The following is a 26,525-nucleotide window of genomic DNA, read 5'->3' on the forward strand; positions in this document are numbered from 1 at the left end:
GAAACCCAAAATGACCCCATGGAACTCAGTATTGACCTGCTAGATACCACACGGGCTACGCACAGACAATAAATCAACTCTCATTAGTTTACAACCAAAAACACAATGGAAAAGAATCTGAAATTGAAAAACACATGGACACTAGAAAGAAGACAGGCCCATAGTGAAAGGATGAGGAAGCTTTGGGAAGAAAAGAAGAACAAGAAAGCTTAGAAGACCAGTGCTAATTAATGGTTCTGTGTGCTCCTTGGAGGGTGAAACGAATAAATATATAAATAATAATACCAAGTCAATGAGCTATCATTAATCAGAGTGTATCTGTTAGATGGAAAAGAAGAAGTCATTGTAAATAATTGTAGATTGAATGCTTTACCTTGTTACTCAGGACTGTCACAAGTTCCTGTTATGGCCCCTTTTCTTCTTGTAATATATGTGAATAATTTGCTAAGATTTTTGCCCTACAAGTCAGTAATGATATAATCCTTATAATGACTGATCTGAATAGAGAAAAAGGGGAAAATGAAACACTGACAACGGTTGATACGTCTGCACAATGGCTATGTGACAGTAAACTAGTATTAAATAAAACCAAAACTGAAAACATCCTTCTTTCTTCATACAGTAAGTGAAAAGGCAAACGAGTGTGGATTCTGTCAGGTTACTAGGAATTCATTAGAATCCACAAATGAAAGGAAATGTACACACATAGAGCAGTTGTGCATTAAACTGTCATGTGTGATTTACTTATTACTATGCAAATTAAAACACTGGGTCATTCAAGAACAGCTTCAGTGTTTATATTATGCTTTCTTTCACTCACTCTCCACTTACGGAAATAGCTAATGGGGCAACTCTTCTGGTGCACAAATAGTGTTCATGTACCAATGAAAAAGCAGTGAAAACATTTACAGACATTCCAAACAGTGTTATGCTGGCCACATTTCAAAGAACTAACTATACTTTCCCTCTATATTAAAGCCAGTCTCCCCTCAATGTAAAACCAGCAAGAGATTTTCCCTTGCAGAAGGTCTATCCACAATTATGGAATAAAGAACATAAGTAATATAGATTTAGAGTATTACAGTATTATGAAAAGAATAGATCACTACTCACCATAAGTAGAGATGGTGAGTTGCAGACAGACAAAAAAAGACTACCAAACATGTAAGCTTCCAGCAAGAAGGTCTTCTTCTCAAATAGACAACACACACACACACACACACACACACACACACACACACACACACTCATGCAAACACAGTTCACACAAGGCTGGGGAAGGGAGAGGTAGGGAAAGCAGATTATGGATAGGGAATGGTAAAGTACTGTTTGTGGAAGCATACAGGAATGAGGTAGAGAGAAGGCAGGGCAGCTAGGTGTGGTCAGAACATTAGATGGAGAGTGGGGTGGAGGTGGAAAAGGAGAGAAGTAAAAAAGTCTGTGGGTGGGCTTGTGGAATAGAAGGCTGTGGAGTGGGAACAGGGAAGGGGCAGGTAGGTGGAGGACAATAACTAATGAAGGTTGAGGCCAGGAGGATTATGGAAATGTTGTATAAATTGCGTGGAGAGTTGCCACTTGCACAGTTCAGAAAAGCTGGTGTTGATAGGAAGGATCCAGATGGCAGATGCTGTGAAGCAGTCTTTAAAATCAATAGCATTGTGATGGGCAGTGTGCTCAGCAGCTGGGTGGTCCAGCTCTTTCTTGACCGCAGACTGTCAGTGGCCATTCATGTGAACAGACAGCTTATTGGTCATCAGGCCCACATAGAATGAAGCACAGTGGTTGTAGGCTAGCTTAGCTTGTAGATAATGTGACTGGTTTCACATGTACATCTGCCTTTGATGGGATAAGTGATGCTTGAGACTGGACTGGAGTAGATGGTGGTGGAAGGATGTGTGGCACAGGTCTTGCATCTAGGTCTATTACAGGGGGATGAGCCATGGTGCAAGGGGTTGGGAACGGGTTGTGCAGAGGTGGCCGAGGTTATTGTTTGAGTCGGGAGGTAAGAGGAATACCACTGTGGAAGGGATGGGGAGAATAGTGTGTAGGTCATTCCTCATTTCAGCGCACGATGAGAGGTTGTTGAAGCCCTGGCTGAGAATATGATTCAGCTGCACGAAGTTCAGGGTGTTACTGAGTCATGAGGGTATATTTCTCTGCGGCCATACTGTGTGACTTTGGGAGGGTTTGGGTGTCTGGAGAGAAAAGGCATGGGAGATCTGTTTCTGTACTAGATTGGGAGGATAAGTACAGTCTGTGAAGGCTTCAGTGAGACACATAGTATATTTTGAAAGGGACTGCTCATCACTACATATGCGACAGCTATATGTCGCTAGACTGCATGGAAGGGACTTCTTAGTAAGGAATGGGTGGCAGCTGTCGAAGTAGAGATATTGCTAGTGGTCAGTAGGTCTGATATGGACAGATGTACTGATCTAGCCATTTTGTGGTGGAGGTCAACATTGAGGAAGGTGGCTTGTTGGGTTGTGGAGGACCAGATGAAATGAATGGGTGAGAAGGTTTTGAGGTTCTGGAGGAATGTGGATAGATGTCCTCATCCTCAATTCAGATCAAAAATGTGTCATCAGTGAATTTAAACAAGGTGAGTGATTTGGGATTCGGGTGATTAGGAAGGATTCCTCTAGAAGGCCCACAAATACAACATCTGGGGCACTGTAGTGGGTACCAGCATGGCATCATCTTATTCATGGTTCAGAACCAGTTTCTATTTCAGAAATGGTAAAAAAGAAAAAAAATGTACCTCTAAATGAAGTTGCATGTGTAGAACTAGAAATTTCAGTAATATTAATATTAGCACTATTCATGTGTGGGTTTATATATATCTCGTAATATGACTTGTTCCACATCATATCGATAAAATAATCAGGAAAATGATCTACAGAACATGACATAAGTAAGTAACTAACAGATTCATTGATGACATATTTGTGATCTGAATTGAGGAGGGTGAGGATACCCTATCCACATTCCTCCAGATCCTCAATATGTTCTCCCCCATTCCCTTCACCTGGTCCTCCTCAACCCAACAAGCTACCTTCCTCAATGTTCACCTACACCTCAAAATAGCTACATCACTACCTCTGTCCATATCACACCTACCAACCACCTCCAGCATCTCCACCATGACAGGTGCTACCCATTCCATATCAAGAAGTCTCTTCCACACAGCATAGCCACCCATGACTGTCACATCTGTAGTAATGAGCAATCCATCTCAAAAACTACCAAGGGTCTCACTGAGGCCTTCACAGACTGTAATTACCCTCCCAATCACAAACATTCTGTCCCTTATCTCTCCAGAAACCTACCCCCTTCCAAAGACCACCATCTGGCCACAGAGGAGCATATACCTCTTGACTCAGTACCACCCAGGACTGGAACAACTGAATCACAATCTCAGCCAGGGTTTTGACCACTTCTCATCATGCCCTGAGATGAGGAATGTCCTAACCACCACCCTCCCCACCCCTCCCACAGTGGTATTCCACTGCCCACCCAACCTACAAAATAACCTCGTCCGTCCCTACAGAGCCCCCACTGCCAGTCCCTTGCCTCATGTCTCATATCCCTTTAATAGACCTAGATGCAAGATCTGTTCCATATGTCATTCTACCACAATCACCTATCCCATCAAAGGCAAGGCTACTAGTAAAACTAGTCATGTGATCTACAAGCTAAGCTGCAACCACTGTGCTTCATTCTATGAGGTCATGACAACCAACAAGCTGTCTGTCGACATGAATGGCCACAGGCAAACAGTGGTCAAGAAACAGTTGGTCCACCCAGCTGCTGACCATGTTGTCCATCACAGTACTCTTGATTTTAACGACTGCTTCACAGCATCTGCCATCTGGAGCCTTCCACCAACACCAGCTTTTCTGAACTGCACAAATGGCAACTCTCCATCCAGTTTATACTATGTTCCCATAATCCTCCAGACCTCAATCTTTGTTAGTCATTGTCCTTCACCTACCCATCCCTTCCCTGTTCCCACTCCAAAGCCTTCTATTCCACAAGCCCACCAACAATCTTTTTTATTTCTCTTATTTTTCGGTCCCACCTCATCCTCCATCTAATCTTCTGACTGCACGTAGCTGCCCTGCTCTCTCAGTACCTTGTCCCTACATTCTCCCACAAACAGTACTTTACATGCACAGTTGTTCACAGTCAGGCCTTGGGAGCCAGAGAGCATGGGCATGTGAGCTGCATTTGCATGATTATTTATATATATATATATATATATATATATATATATATATATCTGTGTGTGTGTGTGTGTGTGTGTGTGTTGTCTACTTCAGACTACTTCAGAAGAAGGCGTTGTGGAGAAAAGCTTATGTGTTTAGTAATCTTTTTGTTGTGCCTGTCTGTGACCTAACAGCTGGCCGCTGTGGTTGAGCGGTTGTAGGTGCTTCAGTCCGGAACCGCACTGCTACTACGGTCGCAGGTTCGAATCCTGCCTCAGGCATGGCTGTGTGTGATGTTCTTAGGTTAGTTAGGTTTAAGTAGTTCTAAGTCTAGGGGACTGATGACCTCAGATGTTAAGTCCCATAGTGCTTAGAGCCATTTTGTGACTTAACATCTCCGCCATAGGGTGAGTAGTAATCTGTCCTTTTCATAATATTATTCCATCATGAATATTCCATTGTTAGATTTAAAGTATAATAGATTTAACTGGCATAAAACTGTGTAATGAACTGGCAGTGAGACACCTACCAATGAACTCCCTTGAGAGGTATCTACAAAATCTGTAACCAACAGCATTATGTATGGGGTAGAATAATTCTATAATAAGGTATTATCCAAAACCTAAAATTTAATTTTCAGTGTAAAATGCATGTGTAATGTGTAATTTTAATGTAAAATTTGTTGCACACATATCAAATCCTATACTGAATAGATAATCAGTGATTGATGAATAACTATGAACAAATAATAATGTTTATACTATCAGAGGACAAAACACATAACAATTTTCTGGGGATGTGCAGCCTGTGTATCCAATGACTGAAGCTATTTAAAATGTTAACTGACACTATTGTTAATGTTATAGGATGAAGGTAATCCATCTTGTCAAAAATGTGGTAAAGGAGCATCAGTTTTGCACGTCAAACCAAATGATCCTGAAGGAACTGTAATTGGGTCTGAAAATCCTAAGCTAACTTACCAGTTTTATTATGAGCTGTTTCGGAATACATTTCTTGCTATTGCGTAAGTCATTGAATTATTATGCTCCTACTCATTACAGAATGCAATAATTAATTTTTATTTGTGTACTTTTAGTCATCTTAGCAGATGTGTCAATGACAGAATGTTGAAGGATACATGGTAGTATTCACAAAACCTCTCCAAATAAAATGTAATAGAATAGTAAAATATAGAACTGTGAAATGTCACAATGAAAATCATGGTAATATTAACAATAGTAATAGTAATAATACATTTAAAATGTAAAAAAAGTAATTCAGTTCAAAAGTTTTAATAGTGAACACCACAGGTTTGTTTGTTAACTTGTTTTTATGAAATGTGTAAAATGTCCAAAAAACTCAGCTCAGAGTGTGCTATGGATGATGGATGAAATGCTGACTCTTCAACTAACCTTACACTGAAGAGTCAAAGAAACTGGTAACCTGCCTAATAACATGTAGGGTCCCCACTAGCATGCAAAAATGTTGCAGCATGATGTTGTATGGACTTGACTAATGCCTTGAGTAGTGGTAGGGCTGGAGGGAATTGACAACATGAATCATGCAGGGCCGTCCATAAAACCGTAAGAGTATGAAGGGGTTGAGATCTATTCTGAACACCACGTTGCAAGGCATCACAGATATGCTCAATAATGTTCATTTCTGTCGAGTGGTAAGAGGTTTCCACAATTAATTTCCTAGACATCAGCTTACTGGGATATCAATCTGCACTAGGCTCAGAGAACACCATAGAAGCTGGAGACTGAACAAGCCAGATTCTGCATAACCATCGAGTTCATAAACTCACTCACACATATGGCAAAACATGAAGTTAAACAATGGAAAATCCAGGAAAAAGATAGATGATGAGTTGTACACAAGCACAGGAAGAAGACTGTCGCTGACAGCCATAGACAGAGGTCATGTGTGTGTGAGCTGTGTTTGTGTGAATGTGTTTGTCTATATGTTGTCTATTTTGGAAGAAGGCTTTCTGGCCAAAAGAGTACATGTTTAGTAGTCTTTTTGTTGTGCCTTTCTGCGACTCAACATCTCTGTTATATAGTGAATAGCAATCTATTCTTTTTGTAATATTGTCTTTATTCCCATTATAGCCACTGTTGTTTGGCAATCATTTTTCTAACAATTCCAATTCACACTCATGCGCATGACTATTGCAGAGTTAGTAGGCAGTGATTCTTTCTTATGTCTGTTCCAAACCTTAAAAGCAATATTTGATGATATGTTTCCGGTAAGACCAGTGAAGAAACCTGTGGACAAATCACTAGGCAGGCAGAAAGTTATCAATGTGAAACAATGGTACACACCCGAGCTCAATAAATTGAAGTGTGTTGTAATAATGTGCAAGGACCAAATGAAATCAGCTTTAGACATTCCAGCTAAAGAATTACATCACCACAACTACCTAAAAGCCAAAAAAGCTTATAGGAAGGCAGTAGAGGAAGCAAAAAAGAAATATAATGATACATACTTTAAAGAGGCCCAAAATCCTTGTAAAGCTGCCTGGAATCTTGTAAATGAGAACAGAAAGAAGACTACCTCCTGCTTAAATTCATGTAGCCCTGATGACTTCAATGAATATTTTGTCAGAATAGTGGAAAAGCCAGTGAGTGAAATTCCACACTCTGACCTAGATCCGACTGCAAACATAAGAAATGCAGACAGTTGCAGTATTCAAAACTGGAAGGAAGTACACCCTGAACACATGATAAAAATTGTAAACTCCTACAAACACTCAGAAAGTGTAGACATCTATGGCATGTCCTGCACACTGCTAAAGAAAATTATTGCAGAATTAGCTCAGCAACTAGCCATAGCAATAAACAAATGTCTATCTTCTGGTGTCTTCCCAGACTTCCTTAAACTGGCTTGCACAGTACCAATATATAAGAAGGGGGATCCATGCGAGGTGTCCAGCTTCAGACCAATCTCAGTGGTACCAGTACTAGCCAAAGTTACTGAGTCTGTGATGCACTGCCAGGTACTGAATTACTTTGAGGAAAACAACTTCCAAAACACACAGCACGGATTCCGCAAAGGGAGATCAACAGTGATAGCCACACTGGACTTATTAAAAATGATTTGACAGAGTTTTGAAGAGAGAGAGAGTGTGGCACTGACACTCTGTGACCTCAGCAAAGCCTTTGACTGCATCTCACACACAACACTAATAGCCAAGTTAAGATGCTATGGTGTTGGAGGTGTTGTTCTATCAACACTCCAATCTTATTTGGAAAACCGAAAGCAGTGCACGGAACAACTTCTCTTGAACAAAAACTGGAACATGGAGTGCCCCAAGGATCAGTCTTAGGACCTCTCCTATTCCTCATATATGTCAATGATATGAGCTGTAATAGTCAAATGTTGCAGTTTGCAGATGACACTATCCTTATTGCCAAAGGACATACAGCCGCTGAAGCTCTTGGTGCATCAAATTTGATTTTTGGAGAAATAAAAGAATGGTTGATCATAAATAAAATGAAGATTAATGAAGAAAAAACCCAACATTTGATATGCAGTCCAACCAACATTGAAGAGCAAGAAAACATGGAGACTGTCAGACTACTGGGCTTCAAGATTGAGAGCAAACTCTCCATGAATGATCACACTGCATATGTATCCACCAAACTTTCTCGTGTGATATACCTTCTGAGGAAGCTGAAGAGGGTAATAACTGACCAGTTTCTCACAATAGTCTACCATACACTCTTCCACAGCCACATTAGCTACGGACTGTTGTTGTGGGGACACTTCTCAGGCTGCAAAGATGTGTTGCTATTACAAAAAATAGCCATCAGGATCAAATCCTCTAGCAAAAGACTGGACCACTGTAGCCAATTTTCACAAGGCTAGGCATAATGACTGCTTTTAGCCAGTATATGTTTTTCTGCCTCATTTATATAAAAGAAAATCAAAGGAATTTTAGCATAAGACAAGAAATACATAATCATGCCACTCACTGTAAGAGGAACATTGAAGTGCCAAGGTGTTGCCTATCAAGTACACAAGACAGCTTTCCAACAGTTGCCCTAAAAATGTACAATCAACTGCCTCCAGAAGTGAAATCCCTGCCACCCAAATTATTTCAGAAAAAAATTGCTCAGGACTTGAAACAACATGCACTATATTCCTTGGAAGAGTTTTTCAACAGTTGTTCTAGTGAATGGACAAAATAATAAATATTGTTGTGTTTTATATTTAATTTTGCCAAAATTTAATCTTCTTTTTATGTTCTCAGTTAACTGCACATTTAATTTTGTGTTTTACTTTAAGTACATATTTTGCCAAAACAAAACTTTGTGTGTGTGGTCTACATGGTTATGTAAACATTTTGCTTTGTGGTATTTTCATTTGCTGCTATGAAGTTTTACTTTCCTGTTTAGTTATATTTCATTTTCTCTGTGTTCTATGTGTTTTGTGCACTGCATAAATATTTTCTTTTATGTGTAATATAAATTTTGTATATGGAGAATGGCATTGTAATTCTGTCAGAGACAGCAAAGGACTTGGAAGAGCAGTTGAACAGAATTGACAGTGTCTTAAAAGGAGGATATAAGGTGAACATCAACAAAAGCAAAATGAGGATAATGGAATGTGGTCAAATTAAGTTGGGTGATGCTGAGGGAATTAGATTAGGAAATGAGACACTTAAAGTACTAAAAGGATTTTTGCTGTTTGGGAAGTAAAATAACTGATGATGGTCGAAGTAGAGAGGATATAAAATGTAGACTGGCAATGGCAAGGAAAGCGTTTCTGAAGAAGAGAAATTTGTTTACATCGAGTATATATTTACGTGTCAGGAAGTCGTTTCTGAAAGCATTTGTATGGAGTGTGGCCATGTATGGAAGTGAAACATGGACGATAAATAGTTTGGACAAGAAGAAAATAGAAGCTTTCGAAATGTGGTGCTACAGAAGAATGCTGAAGATTAGATGGGTAGATCACATAACTAATGAGGAGGTATTGAATAGGATTGGCGAGAAGAGGAGTTTGTGGCACAACTTGACAAGAAGAAGGGACCAGTTGGTAGGATATGTTCTGAGGCATCAAGGGATCACAAATTTAGCATTGGAGGGCAGCGAGGAGGGTAAAAATCGTAGAGGGCGACCAAGAGATGAATACACGAAACAGATTCAGAAGGATGTAGGTTGCAGTAAGTAATGGGAGATGAAGAAGCTTGCACAGGATAGAGTAGCATGGAGAGCTGCATCAAACCAGTCTCAGGACTGAAGACCACAACAACATATGGTGTTGTGTAAAAGTTAGTTGATAAACATTGTATTTGTGATGCAGTCTGTCCAGCCATGGCTGGTAAATGACGAAGATATAGTAATAAAGTAATATCATTTTTGTTGTAGTTACTGTCAAACAGGACTGTCACCAGTGAAAACTGTGAACATTTAGTTCAAACTTTGTACATGAAAATAACCATTTCTTATTTCTCATAGGTGATTGTTATCTTTAACGACTTATAACTCACTTAATCACTGTGCAATGTCCTTCATAACTTATTATCACAATATTTTCATCCATTTACTAGCTATTATTCTATCTCTCACATGTCTGGTGCTTTACTCAATGTCAACATTAATCTCTCATTTCATATTTACTATCATTTCACTCGACACCACTTCTTAAATTCTGACCAATTATTTTTTTCTGAACGCCTTCACTCAACTCATTTGAGTCACTCAGTTCCATGAATAACACGTTTGCTTGACCATGCATTTTTCAGCATTACAGAGTCCTTTTAACTATAATATTCTGCAGAACCACAAAGCTATTGTCCAGCCTCATTGATGTTCATCTGTTGTAGAATCTGAGAACATCTTTGGAGCTCCAAACTTATGAGGTATCTCCAGTATGGATTCTGAAAATGATGATTACGAAAGGCATGGATCAAGGAAGTCAGGTGGTTGGCATTTCGTGACTTCTGAAAAATGTTTGCCACAGTATCGTGCCAATGCTTATTAACAAAAGCACAGTCATATGAGGTTTTTAATTAAACTTGTGACCAGATTGAGGATTTTTGGGCAGGGAGGATGCAGTATGTGTTATTAGATAGAGAGTCATTGACATAAGCCTCTGCCACTCACCATCAGGTGGCTTACAAAGTATGGATGTGGATGTAGATGTAGAAGTAGTAGTAAGTATTAATAGTAACCGCAGATTTTAGCTGAGGATGCAGCTATCTATAACAAAGAACTATCTCAAAAAAACTTCAGATTTTGATAAGATTTCAAAGTGGTGCAAATACTGTCAACTTGTTTCAAATTTTCAATTATGTAAAACTGTGCACTTCTCAATCCACAAAACTTAGCATGCTCTAACTACAATATCAATGATTCACAACTGGAATCTGTGAACATGAGCAAGTATCTGTTTGTAACATTTTGTAGGGATATGATATGCTACGATCACATATGTTCATCCATAGAGGTGGAAAGTGGAGGACTTTGGTTCATTGGAAAGCTGCTGGGAAAATTGAGTTTGTCAACGAAGGAGGCAGTTCATATACAATTTATGCATCTCTCTTTAGATTATTGATCAGGTGTGTGAGAACCACGTCAAACAGAAATAGTAGGGAATCTGAACCTAAACATGGAAGGATGGCATGAACGATGACATGTTTGTTTGATTTGAAAGAGATCTTCATAGAAATAATGAAAGACACAAATTGACAGGTGCCTGATGATAGACATGAATTATTCCATTAAAGCCTACTTACATAGTTTCAAAATCCAATGTTAACTGAAGACTAGTGGTATTCTTCAGCCTCCCACAGATCACTTGCATAGAGAGAGTGAATGGAAGATTATACCAGCCATAGCATGCATAGAGGCATTTAAGTAGTTATTCTTACTACAAGTCATACACAGTTGGAATGAGAAGGAACTCTAAAATGTTATATCATTCTAGGAACCTTCTGCAATGCATTTCACGGTGGTTAGCAGAGGTCTGGTGTAGCTGTAGACATACAATACCCAACAACTGTCTTCCAGTTTACCAAAAAACTTGCCTTCAGTAGATATGATATCCTTACAACACTTGATGTCTAAGTGTGGAATTGTTTCAGCATATTATTCCGTATGGTATTAATGAATTGAAATATGGAAAGAAAGCTAAGTTTTAGATGCTTTCATCACCAAAATCAATGGTTTCATAAAGAACATAAACATTTGGGAAGGTCAGTGATTTGGGATTTGCAACTCAGTTTCTTATCATATTCACACCCAGATTTTTTGAGCTATCAGTTTTACATACTACCATACAGAAATTGTCGATGGATGTATTTTCTAGTATCACACTTTGGTAGGGGGTCTACTCTGTGAAAAAAATGGACAAACTGTGTTCACCTAAGAGGGGCTAATTCACAAACTAAAAGCATTCTTCATCTAGAAAAAACAGCCTTTGTCTTTCAACTTTGACATCTAAGAAGGATTCTATTTTCGTTCCTTGCTTGTGTAAAATTCAGTAAAATCATACTCCTCTGAAAGTATTTAGCAAATATTGCTCCGTATTCTTGCAATAGAATTTTAATTTTCATTTCCACACCTTAATGAAGATAGCTTTGTTTACTTTTTAAATCTTTTAAAGAAAATTATTTAATTTGACATTTGTCACTAAAGCTCAATAAATGAATCTCCCATGTGCCTACAAAGTGTAGGCTATATGATCCAAAGAGTGTATTTCTCAGCTGCAGTTATTACAGGTCAAAGAATTACATTCCACAGAGTTTTTCTTTTTCATTTTTATTACAGGTGCCAGTTTCAAAGTATGGGTTCAGAGTCTTTAATACTTGATTCTACAGTATATACAGTTAATTAAAGGATGCCAAAGAATTCTGACACTAACAGTACTTTCAAATTAATATCTCAAAGCTGTAAAACCATTGATATTTTGACTGTACTGCTAATCATGTTTAACCGTATTGTTAGTGGTGTACATAGCTTTGTTTTAGTTGTTGTAGTTGGCAGTGAGAATACAGATGTGATGCAGTTCTCCACTCCACACTAATCTATCACAGGCAAGTTTTTTTTCCATTTTTGTGACTGTTGTCACAAGAAAATAAAAGAAGAAAATTTATCTTTACAAGTTAGTTTGCTGCCCCATACAAACAAAACTTATTTAGCACTCTCGGGATCTCATTTCATAATCTAAATCCCTCAGAATAATGTGTTAGTATTTATTTTTGTCAGCAGTCATCTGATAACATTTTTTCCATCACAACTGAAAACTACAGTGAGTATTTTGAAGCCGTATCACAGTAACATAATGTAAAACTTGCTGCTTGTACAAGATATAGATTGAATAACATTGTGGACCCACGGCGCATGCAAGAGGGGGGGGACTGGGGTATGCTATAACCTGCCTCACTCTTATCTCGTACTGCCTCCCTTTGACATCCTTTGATCCTTAAAACTCCAATATGGTTTCTGTAACACTTCTAGGTAACTTTTTGCTTCGTGTATGTTATTCCTTCTAACTTTGAAATTCCAAATAGTGTATTCCAATCCACTTTGCCTTTCTTTAACAAGACAGAGTGTAGGGTCAGTGTTCCTTTATATGTTTATTTCTCCAGAATCAAATCTGATATTCCCAAAGGTCAGCTTCTAAGAGTTATTCCATCCTGGATTCAGCTGTCAGAGGCTGTATCCATGTGTGTGAGAGTTTTCTTTGCATTTGCATCTTTTTCTCTGTCTCTCTCTCTCTCTCTGTCTCTCTCTCTCTCTCTCTCTCTCTCTCTCTGTGTGTGTGTGTGTGTGTGTGTGTGTGTGTGTGTGTGTGTGTGTGTGTGTGTTATGTTGTGACAGTCTTTTTGTTGTGCTTTCTGTGACTCAGCATCTTTGCTATATGGTGAGTGCCAACTTCCGTTTTCATAATATTGTGACATTCTATCATGGGTTTTCCATTGTTTCATTTATTTTATTCTTCTGTAGATAATTAATGTTAGCATTTTACAATCAGGCCTTATTAAACTGATGGTTCGCTCTAATACACATACTTAGCATCTTCTGTCTTGGCATTATTGCATTCTTCTTGAAGTCCAATAGTATTTTGCCTGTTTCATATATCCTAATTATTACACATAAAACTTTTCCCATGACTGATTGTCCCAAAGATCTTAATAATTATGAAGGAATGTTGTTTATTTCAGGTACCACATTTCAACTTTGGTCTATCTATGGTTTGTCAAATTCTTATTGCAGTATCTCATAACCTAGCTAATCTTCATCTACTTTACCTTCTTCTTCAAAATATTCTCATAAACTTTATATAACTCTAATCTTCATACAGCAGCTTCTCTTTTTTCCAAAGATTTGGAATTATGCTATACTTCATATCAGTCTGATAACATACTTAATATCAGTATATACTGCTGCTGCTGCTGCTGGTCTGTGTTTCACCTCTGGCCTCTCTTACTCTGACATTTTGCACTTTTTGTCAATCTAATTTTCTGTTTCATTTGCTCCATTTTTACCCCTTTCATCAATGAAATTTAATATTTTGAAAGTTATCAAAGAACTTCTGCTCTTTCTAGTCTTTTTGTCAAGTTTTTCCAATGATGCCACACTACTTCATCTTCCAAAGTAATCCTTTATTTTTCTCAATTATAGTCCTTTTCCCTATTTTAGCTGAACCATGTCTAATATTCTGTTCCAAACTATCAATATTCTGTGCTTGTTTCAACTTATCCAGGTCCCATCTCTTTATTGTCCTTCCTTTCTCTGATTTCTTAAGCTTTAGTCTGCATTTTGAACCAATAAATTATGGTCAGAATTCACATCTGTTCCTTTCGAAGTTTTACTATTTGAAGCCTGATTTCTAAATCTCTGTTCTGTATCTTACTGTATACTCTATATGAAGCATTTTTTGTATCTACAGGATTCTTCAGTGTATACAACATTGTTTCATGATTCTTAAACCAAGTGTTTGGATTTATTTAAATTATGTTCTTTGTAAAATTTTACACCACTTTGCTCTTGTTCCTAAACCAATGTTCTCCAACCATTTTTACTTCTTGTCCTTTTCCACTTCTGAATTGCACAATTAATTCTCTGTCTTTCCTCATGTACTGGATCTCATCATACCCTTTTTCATTCTCATCTGTCTATGGAGTTAATCAGCATGTGTTCTTGTACATTTGTGGAAGGTCATGGCTACGATAATTTATTCACTATGCTGCCCATCATAGTTTTCCCACATTCCTGTTTTATTATTCATTAGTAAACCTACTCCTGCATTACCCCTATTTCATTTTGTGTATCATAAAATTTCTGAAATGTTTTTTCTTAAAATATAAATATTCTAATTTGACAGACAAATGATGGGTGAAGGAAGCTGGCCAGATATGGAGTACATTCCCTGTGAAGAATATGAAGAAAATAAAAATATTCCTCCTGTGAGAAAGCTGAATCTTTTGGACACTTTACAGCAGGTAGTACCAGTTTCTGTAATTGAATTATTTGATGTATCCACAAACTAATTACCTGTATCCTCAGTGTTTGTTATATTATGATATTAACCAACCATCAACTATCTCCACATATGATGCCAGAACTCATTACAATTTTAGAGTGACTGTATGAGTTTATGGGAAATGGGAATACGGATAACTGTATATGCAACAAACTACTCCCATAAGTGTCTATACATACATATATTTCAGCACAAAGAAAGCTACACGTGTACACTGTACGAGGTACAAAGGCTGACTGGAACATTAACATGGCAGCTCGTCAGAGCAGTTAGAGTTCAAAGATCATGCTTTACATGGTCGATGTGACCTATCAACGCCATACGGCCCCTGCCTCCGCGCCCTCCCCCCCCCCCTCCCCCCCTCCCCGCTCCACAGTATGGAGTACGGCCTGTGAGGCCTGAGGGGAGGTCGTGTGGGCATCGGTGTTGGAGTGAGTAGTGCAAGGTGGCAGGTGGACGACTGGAAGATCCATCTCAGTCAGGGTGGCGTGCGAAGGCATGGTGATGAGCTGCAGTTCCATATTGTAATCAGACAGCCAGCGGGGGCGGACACTGTGTCAGTCGGCTCGGGAGTAGAGGTGTGGGGAGGGGTGCAGCATGCAAGTGTGCCCGCCCCTAATGCAGATGAAGCCATCCGAGGAGATGAATGCATGAACTCTTGATGGATCGCACTCTCGGGGGAGGGACAGGCTATGCACTATCTTGACATCTAGTTCCTCATTGAGTGTCGAGTCTGCAGTGTCTGAAGGAGCATGAGCACATGGTCATCGAAAGTGACAGTCGACACGTCGTCAATGCGGTTAGGTGGTGCATTGCAGCGCAAGTTGGAAGTTGGAGAGCAAGTCTCTGCAGTAGATGAACCGTCATCAAAACCTACACATGGGGTTGATGACGACACACTTGGGAAATCCGTGAACTGCGGTGACGAATCATCAGAAGGAGAAGACCCTACCATGGGATGAGCTAACTCATTATCGGGCTCGGCAATGGAAAATTCGACCAGATGGTCCGACTGGATGGCAGGAGTGGCATTGGATTCCACGAAAGCAGGCTTCAGCCTATGTAGCAAAACAGTCTGCGGGCAATCTTTAACCATAATGTCAAACGTCATCTCACCCCTCCGAGTGCTTCAAAGGGGCCGAGGTATGGTGGTTTCAGGGGTTGTCTAACAGAGTGTAATGTGGGAGCATGTGTTGAGTGCGGTTGACACGTAAGTGTCCAGTGAAGAATGACTGACAGGCAAGTGTAGCCATGTGTGTCTAAAGTGGGTGTGCATTCTACTAACAAAGTCTGGGGAGGTGGGGAAATCCTCGGGTGCTTGAGGCAGGATAAGTTCCCCAGGTAGAACCAGGTTCTCACCAAAAATGAATTTGATGATAGTTCCCTGTAAGTCAGGTTTAAAGGTTGAATGGAGACCGAGTAATACCCAAGGAAGCACGGTCTGAGGCAGTCATAGCACTTGAGTGCTGTTGTAAGGGTGCGATGCCATCGTTCCACTAAACTGTTGCTTTGCAGGTTGTAGGCTGTTGTATGAATTTTTTTAATACTACAAAAGTTACATAGAATAGTGAAAAGTGCAGACTCGAACAGTCGACCCTGGTCAGTGGTGATGGTGGACGGGCAACCAAAGTTAGCTATCCATGATGAGATGAATCCCTTGGCCACGGTTTCTGCTGTGATGTTGGGTAAAGAAACAGCTTCCACCCAACAAGACATGTGGTTGATTGTGGAGAGGATATATCTGTACCCCTCTGACAGTGGCAGAGGGCTAATAAGGTCAATATGTATGTGATGAAAACGTCCTTGCAGAATGTCAAACTTGCCAAGGGGGGGGGAGAGGTGTGGCGTCTGATTTTGTTGTGTTGTCAGGAAATGCAGTTGCTTGCCCAGGCTTGACAGTCCTGCTTAACATTTTTCCAAATAAAATGCTCAGTGATGAGTTGTGTGGTGGTGCGGACACCAGGGTGGGCGAGGTTATGCAAGACATCAAAGACTTGTGGGCGCAATGTGGGAGGGAGCAACAGCCGAAGACTGCCAGAAGAAGAGTCGCACCACACTTCATCCAAAACGCCAGGGAACTTGGCTTTGGTAAATACAAGCGATGCCTGAGGATCTGTGAGGAGAGCTTGAGATTCCTCGGCAGAGGCCTGGAGAGAGGCGAAGTCAGATAAATCAATGATGCGTGGGACAGTATTGGTCCACAAAAAGAAATCAGCGGGGATGTTTTCTGTGCCTTTGATGTAGCGTACGTCCCTAATAAGTTGAGAGAGCAGATCGAAGTGGCGGAAACGCCGAGGGGGAGGGTCCTCAGGAGGATTGCAGAAGGCATCCATCAGTAGTTTGTGGTCAGTAAGGATGAAGAAAGAACAGCCCTCAATGTCAGGGCCAAAGTGTTTGATGGATTCATAGATCACCAGAAGTTCTCTATCAAAAGCGGAATATTTCTTCTGTGCTGTAGACAGTTTTTTAGAGAAGAAATGAAGGGGTGAGACCATGTTGCCTTTGTGTTGCTGTAATACTGCCCTGACTGCGATGTTGCCGGCATCCGTAGTGATGAATAACTCGGCGACAGATTGGGCAATGACGAGCATAAGTGCCTGAGCATGGTATCTGAGTGTTAGAAGGTTGGTATGGCACTGAACCTTGGACTATGTTCGGGAAGAGTTTGTAATGGGACAAGAAATCCATACCGAGAAATGGTTCGTCAATGTCGGCAATGTAAAAAGTCCACAGGAAATGTAGAGAAGGGGATAGATCCACCATAACCTTAACAGAGCCGACAGTTTGTAATATTGATTCGTTGACAGTGCATAGGAGCAACTTCATCAGTGAAAAAACAGGAGAAGTCAGTGATGTGGGTATGATGAACATCTCAGCACCTGTGTCGACTAGGAAAACTAACTGCGACGAAATGTTGGTCACAAATAATCAACCGCTCAGCCAAGAGGACGAGTGGACAGAGTGCAATGTTCGAGGATGTCTGTGAAGTTCCCCACAGGACTCGGTGTCTTTTAGATCCTGTAGTCGGCGTTTGGGTGCTGGCAAGGTAAGCAGCACTTCTTGGCCTCATCCCTGAAAATCTTGTAGTACCAACAGTATGGATGAGTCGGATGTGGTGGTGGAGGTGATTGTGACAGTGGAGGAGGTTTGTCCTCGTTGATCTGTTCTGAAATGTAAACTGGGACATATGGTGCGTGAGTGATTCTTGAGTGCTCAGAAAGAGGAGAGAGCAAACGAGTACTGCCCAGTGGAGTAGTTGGTGTGGAGGCAGAACAAGCCCTGACTCTGCCCGCAGACGGCTGATAAACAGGTGGCGTAGTGCCAGCCAGTGGTGTGACGGAGTGCGGTCTCCAGGTATTCCTCATACAGGATCTTGATTATTAATTCCTGTGGTGAGCAGGCAAGTCGGTCCAGTGTTGTCTTCTTGGTGAACTCGTATTTTGGCGGCTGTGGTGGCGAAAGGAGGAGGTCACAAATTAAATCTGAGTGGTCATGGAGGTGCGTGACGAGACACAGAAATTTAGTGTTGTCATCAGTCACCTCATGTAACTTGAAAAGATGCTCCACATGCGGGAACCATGAGACAGTGTTATCCTTGTATAAAGGAGGTAGCTTCAGCAGACGGCTGGGAGGGGGGGGGGGGGGGGGGGGGGACGAGAGTGGCTTCAGCGTATCTTGAAAGGCATGCTGTCCCATGGTAGGATAGGCTGTCCTGTAACCTGGCACTACTGGTGTGGGTGTATTTCTAGCAAACACATCCCGAACAATGGCGGGTTGCAATGTCCCTGATGAGTCACAGAAGCACGACGCAGCAGGCACGGTCGGTACTATAGGAACAAATGGGTGAGTGGTGTGTGAGGCTGGACTGTAAGTTAAAGGCACAGTACTTAAATTGTCCACCTCAGAAATGACGCAGAAGGCTGGGGCGGCAGACGCAGACAGTACTGCAGAAGGAGCAAGCAGCTGTATGGTTGGAATTGGGGCATTCCATGTGTGAGAGGGGGGGGTTCGTACTTGGTGTGGCAACAGCGGGAGTCTTCTGTGCACCCTGTGTGGTAGGACCATAAATCGCTTCTGAATCCTGCTGGCAATCACATTGTTGTGGTACAGCGTTCCTGGATGGCAAAGCGCCATCGGGGGTGCTCGAACCCATGTGGTTGAGAAACTGGGCGACAGATCTGGTGGTTGAGCCTGGCGAACTTGGTGTATAAAAATTTCCATTATTAAATTGTGAGGAAGGCAAAACTGACATTGCTTGATAGCAGTTGACTGCGTGTACTTTTTGCACGAATGGTGGCATTGCATACGGCACTACTGTAACCGACGTTGTGGTACATAGAGGATCAGAGCACATGTGCAAATTTGGGTACCTTAGAACACTACACAAGCAATCGATCATTACACTATTCTGGAAATCGTCCACTTCACCTTTCACTTGTTGGCATGCACAGTCCAGCAACATGAAACCTAAGTCCATTGTCTGAGGTAATGGTGTCACACTTGGCCATTGTAGAGCTGCAGAGTTTGAGGTTAACTTCATAGGAGATCATGAATCACCGTCTGTTAGTGGTGAAACAACCATTGGCAGGGGATTGGAGTGGCCTGGTAGTTGTAGCTGAGCCTAGAAATCCTCATATAAAAGGTTGGGTGAGGAAGCCATGGCATCGAACGTAAAACTGTTGATTTCACACAGCCAGCACAGAAGTCGCGGAAGATGTAGAAACTTTGGGGTCACCAATATGGGAAACGGGAATACGAATAACTGTATACGCAACATACTGTTCCCATGAATGTCTATACATACATATATTTCAGAACAAAGAAAGATACACGTTTACACTGTACAAGGTACAAAGGCTGACTGGAACATTAACATGGTAGCTCGTCAGAGCAGTTAGAGTTCAAAGATCATGCTTTATGTGGTCGATGTGACCTATTGACACCACAAGTTTTTCATATATATGATACACGTCCATGACAAATAACTATATAGTATTACTTCATCACAGTTAACATACCATTATTAATTGCCAACAGGTATACTTTTCTTGCAAATGGTAAGTGGTTCCAAACACCTATAGCGATCTATGATGGAGCCACATTCAAAGTCCTTAAGACAATTTAATGGTACCTATTTTGGTCCAGCATTCTTCTACATATAAATGAACAGAAAATATCTAATATATTAAAATAGTGAGCCACATGTAATTTGAGCCATTGGCACCCACAAAAATTCTTCTGTGTGTAACATTGTGGAGCAGGAAAAAAATTTGACAGTTTTTGAAGCCAATTGTTTCACACGTACTAAAATAGAGGAAAGAGTTGGTGGAAATGTTGGATCTAATCAGGGAAGTCACCCAAGAATCTAACTCTGTGTCAAGGGAGACATCACAGTTTTTGTCCTATCCTGATACAGCATCTGGGTGCCTTTCTTAATCAATTCCTGACTAGTTTCAATTAATTTAAGCATTTGGGGTTCTTTTCATAGATGAAGAAGTATCTGCTCATGCAACATTGTGCTTTTGTCACTATCTGTCCATTATGCTTCCAGTTTAAAATGTATAAATCTTTTGGATGTATTAATGTCATAAACAGTGCATCATTTAGCCCTTTTTTGCGTTCTACATACCGTGTTGTTTTGATAGTTATGTAAACTTAGTCTGTTTATATAATCCTACAGAAAGAACAACTTGATAAAAACAGAAAAGAACCACCTATCTACATGAGAGTAGTATGATTATAGACACTTACAACTCTTGCCAGTGCTAAGATGAAGACTGGAACAATGTACAAAGCAGATGCTCTTGGAAATCATCGATAAGGCACACAAAGCGGAAGCAGTGGCTCCCTCTGTTATGGATGGTAGTCAGTGAAGCTCTGTCTTGAAGGAAGGCAATAGTTCCTCCAGTAGCTACGACTGGTGTAAATCAAGAGGATTGTTATATCAGACGCAATGTTGGGACCGATAAGGCATATGGAGTGAAAGCAGTGGCTCCCACTGTTATGGATGGCAGACAGTAAAGGTCTATCTTGGAGGAAGGTAACAGTTCATCCAGTAGTTATGACTGGTGTAAATCAAGAGGATTGTTATATCACATGCGATGGTGGGACCGATAAGGCATATGGAGTGGAAGCAGTGATTCCCACTGTTATCGATGGTAGACAGTAAAGGTCTATCCTGGAGGATGGTGACAGTTCCTCCAGTAGTTATGACTGGTGTAAATCAAGAGGATTGTTATATCAGACGCATTGTTGCCCAAAGGCATAGCAGAAGGTGAACTTAGCAGGAGCAGTAATATGACGTGGAAATCAGTGGGGACCCATTCCTCCCCAGCACATGTAATTATAAGTTGATAATGTTGTGATGGATTCATCCTAAGTAAAATATTCTGAAGGTAAAATGGTTCACCAATCAGATCACAGGTGGACATTACTCATCAGGACCCACAGACAAAAAGAGAATGCTGATTTACTGTGGTAACAAGGAATTCTGGAAAAGTAAGGTAACGTCATACACAGTGGCACCGACAATTAACAGTATTGGGAGGGGGGGGGGGGGGGGGCACACTGGTGGTCTCGCCCTGGGAAATTTTCTAAATTTTAGATGAAAAATAGTGAGTTTTAAAGTTTTTTTTAAGCATTTTAGAGTCATATGATCAACATTAGAACCCCAAAAACTGGACTCTTGATAACTCGACACTTCGGGAAACTCGACAAGCCTGACACATTTTTTTGGCTTTGAAAAAAGAAACAAAGCATAAACATACGTGGTATTTTCGTAGAAAGCTAATTTAATTTACAGTAATAACCATGCTCATAGACTATTACAGAGCTGTTAATATATAGCTCTGAAAAGACTGAAATTATAGTAAGACTGAAAATATTTAAATAAATCCTAAACTGACATTAAAAGAATAAAACATAAAATATTGCTGTCGCACAATAATAGCACTTTCATTAATAAGCGAAATAGCTAATTTAAGCTTAGATAAAATTAGAAGGTCAGAATTGGCCATAATCACGATGATTTATTAACAGCAAAATCAATTTTTGATCACATAATGATCATCTTCAGTGCTTTAGCGTACAAATTAAAGCTTGTAGGCACTGGTGTCTAGTTATAAGCAGTAACAGAAGCTATGAAACGATTACAATCACATTGTTCCAAATGTAGCAATGTGGGAGCCCTTAAGTGCTGTGGAAATAGGTAGTTGTGCACTGTAATGCACACAGTATGTGACTCAGGATTAATTTCAGATCCTGAATGCACTAGGAAAGTGTCTCCAGTGCACCTATCCATTACAAAAAGTCTGTGTGATCCTGTCATTGTGGGAAGGTCAGAAAAAGCTGACAGTATTGTCAAAACATGTGGAAGAAAATGTCAGAACAAAAAAAGCTTACAAGTGTGTGACTTGCAAGTGCTTTAACTGATCTTGATGAGTATGTGCACCTACTGACACTCATCCAGGAAGTTTGGTTACACACATCATTTGGTGCAATGCCAAGCTACTTTTCCAAAACGTTTATGAAACCAGCACCACCTGCATACTCAGCTGTCATTAGAAGGTGGGCAAATAGCATCATCATGTTGCTGCAGCCAAGCATTAAGGCGGGCAAGTTCAGTGATGAGACAACTCACTGATGGCTCCGGCACCAGAGTACGCGTTTGCGGAGAGGCAGTGCCCCTTGAAACAAGTGAGGCTGCAGTGCTTGTTCGGGGCTGCCCATCATAATCTCATACTTCACTTAACACAAATTTGGATCTGCATAACTAATCACCACAAAGTCTACTTTTTTTGCTTGTTCATCAGTGGGAAGGTCAGAGAAAGCTGACAGTATTGTCAAAACATGTGGAAGCTAATGTCGGAACCAAAAAAGCTTTGGTGACTGTCCAGCTAGCAGGCCTTGTTCCACCAATGCGCATGGTGAGCAGAGCACTTGTGAGGAGAAAGTACAAGTTATTGCATCACTTTCCATAACTTTTTGTAAGCATGATTTCAGAAAATATTCCAAGATAGCATTCTGAAGAACAGCAAAAGATTCTTTGCCAAACACACCTGCCAGCTGTTCACTAACTGTAAGGTCCAGTTGCAAAACCACAATAGTAAATTTCTCCACGTCAGAATCAACACCATGGAAGTGAAAATTGGTGATGATTTGCCTTAACCATAATTGTGCATTGGTTGGCCAGAAAGGTGGAATTTTTATATTCCTTATTCCCATGCGAATACTATTGTCGATGGCTGGAGCTGACAGTGGAGTTGATCTCTGTTGTGAGGTATGAGGCTCTTCTTTAACAGGGATGATGGACTTCACAGTGGTGAGCATTAAGTATCAGTATGCACATAGAAATTAAACTGTTTGGCTCAGGGGCACAACTTGTGGATACTTGATGTATACTATTCATATGACGTACAGGTGCAACAATATAGAAACTGAAGCACTTGTGTTACTCACTAAATACACTGATTTAGAAAACACCATACAATGGCTATTTGCACAATAGAGCATCCATACTCCAATATTCAAAGAATATAAAACAGAAGAGATAATACACTTTATGCAATAGCCTTCCTTTTGGTGGTCAGTCGCATTGTCGTTGTCACCACAGTCTTAAAAGAAGTGTTCAGCAGCTCAGTAAATGCAATAGGAAAGGTACTAGATATTGAAAAAGGCAGGAAAGGGACAGACATGGGTGACAGATGAGATACAGGAATTAGTAAGTAATGATAAACATGTAAAAATGTTGAAAGTGAACTGCAAGAATATATAGGGTGTTCCTTGCAACTGAAGACATTGAAATATCTTAAAGACTATATATCAGATCAAAGAAGTGATCATTCCAATTTGTTTGTCTTGGAGGGGAACATCCAGCAATACCATACGTGACATGCCATCCCATCCTGTGTGAGGGTATTTGAAATCTTTTGCAGATTACAATTCTACTGCAAAATCTTCATACATTTTGTCTGAAGTATTTTCCTTGTTTCCCCCACAGATGGTACTGTAATTGGAGAAACAGAAATGGGTACACAGTCATAATTTATGATATAATACTCAATGGCCCTTGAATATCCAATGGCCAATGGGACCCCATCTCCGTGCTGCAAGGGTAGGACAGACCAGTATTTCATAACTTCTAATTGGAAACCCTATGTGCAATGTTGTATACACCCAACACATCAAACAGGGGACTACTTGACACGCCACCAAGCCCATGTAGTGAACTGCTATGTATCATGACAGGCAGTACACTGTGACCGGAGCTTATGTGTCATGCAGGTGTAGAACAAATACCTTCTCTAAACATTACAACACTTGTGCAGTGTTTATTGCCTGCACACCTATGTATCATATGGAGAACATACATGCAAGGGGGTGATGAATGTTGCAACCACAGAAGAAAAAAATTGACAATTTAGGGGGAAAATAAGTTGAAGATATGAACTGAAGTTTGTGAGAGCCCTGGCAATAGTGACAATTTAGGGGAAAAATAAGTTTAAGATAGGAAGTTTGTGTTGGGAGGGCATTCAACTTGGGTAGTTCATGCAGCAATGTTGACGATAGTACTATAGTGGTTTAATGGTCAGCATCTGTGCCTAGTAAGCAAGAACCCCTTGGTTTGAGTCCTGGCTGTGGCACATATTTAAATTCATTCTTCAGCTTCCTTCATTATCAAAGAGATGGATGAGGCTTAAATGTCTTGGGGAAAATTTCATTATGAGATCTATAAGTATTTGCTGTGGTTCTGGTAAAAACAGAAATGGATAGATATGAAAATTACTGCAAAATCACTCTAGTGTCAAAAACTCACAGGAGTACTATAAAATAAATGGAAGGTAAAATTGAAATTAGGTTAGGAGAAAAGAAGTTTTGTTTTAGAAGAAGCAAGAGGAGTGAAGAATCAGTCTTAATATGGTGGCTGAAAAGGCATGTGTTGTTACACATAGAATGTGCAAACTAAAATGGGTGTGGCTCAGTGTGTGACTAACGTCTGTACATGGGCTGTGCAATGAGTGGCAGTGAGGTGGTCAGTCACTGTCCCACATTTTCATGGCCACCAGCAGAGGTTGTACAATATACATAAATGTACCGTTGTCTGAGAGACATCTGTAATATTAATATATGTTCATATCAGGGGAACCATACATGTTATGCAGGTGCATGATACACAGTTTTATAGAAAGCAACACACAAAACTTTTGATACCATGTACCTATCGGTCTACAGTAAAATAACTGTGATTCATTGGGATGATGTAAAAGATAATGGACAAATCTTTTAAAATAATTGACAATTTAACCAAAGAAGATACAGCCATGATCAAGGTTTCAAATTAATGAGCTCAGTAATATGCAACAGATGATTTATCCACCTTTGTCAGTAGCAACACATTTCACCAGTGAAAAGCAGTTCAGCACAAATGTGAGGATAGGGAAATAATATTTTACAAGAATAATGTAAAATTTCAACCAAAACTGTATTTATTTATTTACATATTTTCATTTTCTTTTCATTTGACCAACACAGTAATTGCTTTTGTACATGTTCAACTTAATAACATGATAGAAATTATATGGCTACGAAGTCTTTAGCGACGTAATTCTTGAATAAAAATCTCTCGGTGTACATGCCACGTCAATTCAGGATAAAACTCCAAGCTTTTGACCACTACTTCCATGGTCGTCGTCAGGGCTAAAACTAACTGTCGTAAATTAGCGAGGCTCCCACTTTTGTATGCAAAGGACAGCTTCTGATTGGCTAGAATATGTCGTAGCAACAGCGATATGGCACGTAGTGAAGTGGTGCCCTCTACTTCCATAGATGTAGTTTCTATCCCACGTTGCTTGCAGTGCCATCCTTTGAATCAGGAGGTAAAGTGCAGGAAGTTTTCCTCTGTGATTTTTCTTTATCCAGTGCACTCTTTCAGGTGTTGCTAAGTGCATAGCCGTTGTCTCTGCTGAAGTTATTATCTCTAAGTCTAATTTTGACTGCTCCCCGAATCACAGAGTCCCAGTAATTTGATGCGTGGGTTATTACTCCCGTTTCTTCAAATAAAATCTTATGCTTGTTAAGCAGGCTTTGCTCAGCCACCTCTGATTTTTGCAAATACCTGTATTTCAGGTGGCACTGGTGCTCGATGCAATGGTCGCCAATGGTTCTTACAGATTGGCCCACATAATTTTTGCCGCATTCGCAAGGAATGCTATAAATTCCCGGCACCCTTAAGCTGAGACTATCTTTGACTGGTCTCAACATTTCCTTAATTTTCCTAGGTGGTCAGAAAACTGGTTTTATTCCTTGCCTCTTTAGGACTCTGCCTATCTTTCTTGTTGTAGCACCACAAAATGGAAGCCACGCTATGTGTTGCTCCTCTTCTTGTTTATGGACGGCATCGTGTCTTACTTTCTTGGACAATACTGATTTAATTTCTCTGGCAGAATAACCATTACTCTTGAAAACAGTCATCAAATGGTTTATCTTGGGACCGAGGTGGTCCTTGTCGGAAATAGTCTTGGCTCTGTGTAGTAAAGTATTCAGCATAGCTCTCTTCTGAGACGGATGATGGAAGCTGTGGCAATGCAGATATAAGTCTGTATGTGTTGGCTTCCTGTACACAGAATGGCCCAGTCGTCCATCCGGTTCTCGCTCCACCAACACATCTAAAAAAGGTAACTTCCCTTCCTTCTCTACCTCCCTTGTAAATTTTATGTTTGGATGTACACCATTCAAATGTTTGACGAACTGCTGCAGTGTGTTACTGCTATGTGGCCAGATTAAAAAAGTCTCATTGACGTATCTATAGAAGCATGATGGGCA

At 40.3% G+C, this 26,525-nt stretch overlaps 1 protein-coding gene across 2 annotated transcripts in view; it reads left to right on the forward strand.

Moving 5' to 3' along the window:
- LOC126480126 (ionotropic receptor 25a) overlaps positions 1 to 26,525 on the forward strand; it is a 417,221-nt gene that overhangs the window by 142,751 nt on the left and 247,945 nt on the right. For both annotated transcript variants that reach the window (XM_050103840.1, XM_050103842.1), the window contains exons 7-8: positions 5,075 to 5,232; positions 14,547 to 14,664. In XM_050103840.1, the coding sequence (XP_049959797.1) occupies positions 5,075 to 5,232; positions 14,547 to 14,664 (276 nt within the window). The remainder of the gene's footprint in view (positions 1 to 5,074; positions 5,233 to 14,546; positions 14,665 to 26,525) is intronic.

Source organism: Schistocerca serialis, chromosome 1 (genome assembly GCF_023864345.2).
Source record: "Schistocerca serialis cubense isolate TAMUIC-IGC-003099 chromosome 1, iqSchSeri2.2, whole genome shotgun sequence".
Lineage (NCBI taxonomy): Eukaryota > Metazoa > Arthropoda > Insecta > Orthoptera > Acrididae > Schistocerca > Schistocerca serialis.